The 4,194-nt window shown below is 48.5% G+C and overlaps 1 gene segment (V, D, J or C); it reads right to left on the bottom strand.

The window, feature by feature from the left end:
- The window catches only part of LOC124227189 (probable non-functional immunoglobulin lambda variable 1-50), a 17,653-nt gene extending 13,669 nt beyond the window's left edge, over positions 1-3,984 (bottom strand). Inside the window, 1 exon segment of the V gene segment in view lies at positions 3,939-3,984. Coding sequence covers positions 3,939-3,984 — 46 coding nt within the window.
- Between the last annotated feature and the right edge of the window lie 210 nt (positions 3,985-4,194).

The raw sequence follows: 4,194 nt of genomic DNA on the forward strand, positions 1-4,194 counted from the left end.
ACAACTCAAATAAATCTCAGAGAAGGAGTGAATTCTATTGAGATTATGCACTTGACAACTACAACATTCCTGTCACCACTGAACAAGGCAGGAGGGCTGCTGTCTATATTTCCATCACAAGGGTGAGCTCAGGACCTCACCCCACACCTGTGTCCATAGACCTTCATCCAGGAGGTGCAGCTCACTCACATTTCAACTAGTCCCCAAGGACCAGCCTCCAAACCTCTTTCCCACATCCCATTCCTAACCTCTAAAATATAAGCAGAGTCTGACCATCCTTCCCCACCTCACCTGCTGCATCCCTCATCTAGGACTGTAGTCTGATCTTTGTAGCAAATCCATTAACCCCAACAGGCCCCTGCTTTCTCACTCACCTCCTCTTGACTCATCTTCTATGAACAGCTGGACTTCATAAATTAATCAGATTCTTTATCTTCCTTGTCAAATTCTCTAATGGTTCCTATCCCCCATCCAAGCCCAGCATATAATTGGTGTTCAGTGAATAGTGTGGATGGATGGACATGCAAATTTGGCTATCCTGAGTCAGACTCAGCTGGACTCTCTGTGTCCCTGGTTTTTCCCTGACCTACCATGAACTCTGTCCCCATGGTGCCCTACGATGAGAAATATCTGATAAAAGTGAGACTATCAAATAATGTTTTGCTGTCAAGGAGAGACTTTGGGAGTACAAATTGGGAAGATGGGGCTATATGCTATAGACCATGTTCTCTGTAGTGGGTATGAGAATCTGGACTTTGACCAAACAAACAAACAAGGGTACAGAAGAGCCACACTTCAGTGGGGACACTGTTTGCCCAAGTATGAAAGAGCCAGTAGAGCATTCTCTGTGCCTGCCTTGCCCAGGACACTGCCCTCTCAGGACTCATCTAACAGCACCCCTGCTGGTCTCAGATCCAGGGTCCACAAGCCCCTCTGACTCCACCAAGCACTCCTGGAGGGCATCCTGATTTTCCACATGGATCTCTGGTGTCACTCTCAGAATCATTCAATGTATAGGTCTCTTCTTGGAGATACAGGCTGAAATATTAATTGTCTCCAGATAGCTAATGACCTCCAGGCTGCTAAATACAGGATGTATTGCACAATCCTTATGTTGCCCAATATTTCAGGATTAACTGACATTTAACTTTGCTGCTGCCATGTGTCTGGGGTCACTATTGGTGTAAGATCATCTTGAACCAAGTTCAAGACCCAAAATCCTGCAATGAGCCTTGTTGGCTCACGAATACCAAAAATCTATATGGGATACCCTGACAGGGTGACTTTTCTGGGTGTTGTCACTGTTATTGTTGCTGCTGTTGTTGTGAGGGACTCCTGGTAGACCCCCGACCCCCACTGCGCAAGTACTGCTGCTTGGCGTCTCCCTCGGCCACTAGAATACAACGCTGTCAGAGAAAACACGTCCTCCCTCCTGCTGACCAGTCTGCACTTTCATTTGCCCTTAATGGCTATTCTGGAGATTTATTCTTTTGTCTTCTGAATCTATGATATATTTATTGTCATTTTTTACTATTTTAGTCTAGTTTTTTCATTGTTTTCAGTCTGAAGATTGGTGAGTAAAACATTACTATGAATCTCTCTCTTTTTTTGAGATTCATCCTCCCTCCTTGACTTGGTGGCATCCAAGATCTGTCACCCAACCCACACTGGGCCCTGATCAGGTTTATTTGGTAACTGCTCTATATGCTGACATTGAAGAAAGGACAGGGCTCTCTGTAAATTGTCCTGTCATATCAGGGTTTTCTGTGATAATGAAGGCGGGCTCATAGACTCTAGATCCCAAAGAACTAAGATGATTTCAAATATCCCTCCCCAAAAAATAAACAACAAAACCTATAGCTGCAAAACAACTAAGATCTGTGGGATTAAACTGGGGAAAGTGAGGAGGTGATGGGCCTGAGAGCCAGGTCCTTAATGGGAAGAGTCCTCTCCTGCACCTGGAATCCAGGAGTTCCTGGAGGATGTGATCTGAGGAGAAGAAGAGAACCCCACTTTGTGAAGGTTTCAGAGTTCAGGACATGATCAGCAAAGCCAGGGCCAGGCTCATGGGACATGTACGGGACTGAGCAGACGGGGCCCTGGGTCTCCTGGGTCACGCTGGCTGGACTTCTCTTCTCCACATCATCCTAGCCAGCATGAGGCAGGGGGTTGTTATGGTAAGTTCTCGCGACAAAGTGATTTTCTTGCTTTGGAAAACCAGTAGTAGAATGGGTTATTTTCATTGCATTCACAAATTGAGTGACTCAAAAGCATCAGTCTCTCTGGTTTTCATAGCACAATTGACAGCAGAAGCCCAAATCTGGGCTGGTGTTGACCACAGGCAGGGACAGAGGAGAGTTAGGTCAGACTGGGGAGTGGAGTGCAGATCCTTATCTCACTCCCCGTGGACTGGGAGTGCCATGGAAGTTGTATGCAGCTGTTTGACAATGACAATCAGCCTTGTCAGGCTCGTTGAGGAGGTTAGGTTGAGTGACCTGGATCTGGAGATTGTTCTGGAACACCTGAAGGCCCATCACTGCTGTTCTAGGTCAGAAACTAAGGGACTCTGACTGGGAGTCCCTGGTTTTTGGGTTTCCAAGACAACCTACAGTTTTTGGCGTTCCAAGAGACGATTTGGGTCCTTCTAAAGAGCTTGACAGGATGCATTTACTTCATGCACATATTGAGGAGTTTCTGGTCCCTCGTATTCCACTGAACCTCTCCTACACCTTATCTAGTTGGAAATGTCCACTGAGATATAAGAGGAGAGAAAAACTCAAATCTGCACCCGTAGGCTCAGCATCACCCACCCACAGTGGTTCCCATGAGGCCTGAGTGGGATCACCTGTAGGAAAGTCACATCCACAGGACCTACTTTGCCCAACTCTCCTTGATCAAGCTCAACATTTTACTCCCCTTCTCCCTGACATCACAACTGTAGGTCCAGGCACCAGCAAGTGTGCCAGGCGTGCTCTGTGGCTGGAATTCCTCCTGGGATGTTTCTCAGAACAGCACCTTACATCTTAGTGTCTTGACCCTGAACACACTGAGCCTCAGCCAGATCTGGGCACAGGAGCCTGGGAGGGAGTTCTTCCCTCTGACCCCTCACAGAGCAGAGTCCCTGCTGTGGAGCACTGTGCACCTGCTGGATGGACCCTGGGTGCACACCAAGAATAAATCTAGGAAAGGTTGATTTCCCATCTTTCAAGTCAAACAGCCCAGCTACACACGCTCTGATTTTATCATATATGAGCCACCAGGTAAAATTTCAGTGTCATCATGAGATTTTTGTTTTATTTGGTTTGGTTTGCTTTTGGTGTTGGTTTTCCTGAGAAATATTGAATGCAAAACTGGGCAGACTGTCAATGTGAACCAGGGGCTACTTCCAGGTAGAGTTAGTGTACATACAAGTTACTTTTAAATTGCAGAAGAGTTTATCCCAAGTGCCTGAGCAGGCTGAGGATTTTGTTCCATTTCCCTTCTGCCTATGTCGCTGTGAGAAGCCTCACTGTGTCAGATTGCACAGGAGTAGTCAGCCTCGTCCTCAGGCTGCAGTCCAGAGATGAGCAGAAGCCCTGCATTGACCGAGACATCTTTGGATCCAGAGAAGCAGCTGGGGACCTGGAGCCCTGGTGCTTATCTGAGTCTGTGTGGTAGTAGAGCAGATGCTGGGGAGGGCTCCCTGGCTTTTGCTGGTACCAGAATGTATCTTTGCTGCCAACACTGATGTCACTTCTCAGGGTGCAGGTGAGTCTGGCTGATGCTCCAGGAGATGCAGAGAGGGAGAGCAGCTGAGTCAGCACAGGCTTGGAAAGGGGCCCTGCAAACACAGACACTCATGGGTGATGGGGCAGGGATCCGGGTAAGGTTTCTCAGGAGTATAAGCAAGAAGGGACAGAAGCTCAAGGATGCCCTGTGTCTCTAAGGCCTGCTCCTACCTGTACAGTGAGAGAGGAGCACGAGGAGGAGAGGAGTCCAGGCCATGGTGCACACAGTTCCTGGTCCCCACATTGGGGCTGGGCTGCCCCAGGCCTTCTTTTCTGCTCCACCCTCTGCCACAGGAGGGACTGTCCATGCAAATGGGTTTCCATCCTGTGACTGTCCAGCCCCTCCCTGAGCCCTGGTGCTGGGGCTCAGCTCACACCACACACTGAGGAGGATGGAGGTTGGCTTCATCCCTTGGGAGAGCCCCGG

The sequence above is a fragment of the Equus quagga genome, chromosome 15 (assembly GCF_021613505.1).
Source record: "Equus quagga isolate Etosha38 chromosome 15, UCLA_HA_Equagga_1.0, whole genome shotgun sequence".
In the NCBI taxonomy this organism is placed as follows: domain Eukaryota; kingdom Metazoa; phylum Chordata; class Mammalia; order Perissodactyla; family Equidae; genus Equus; species Equus quagga.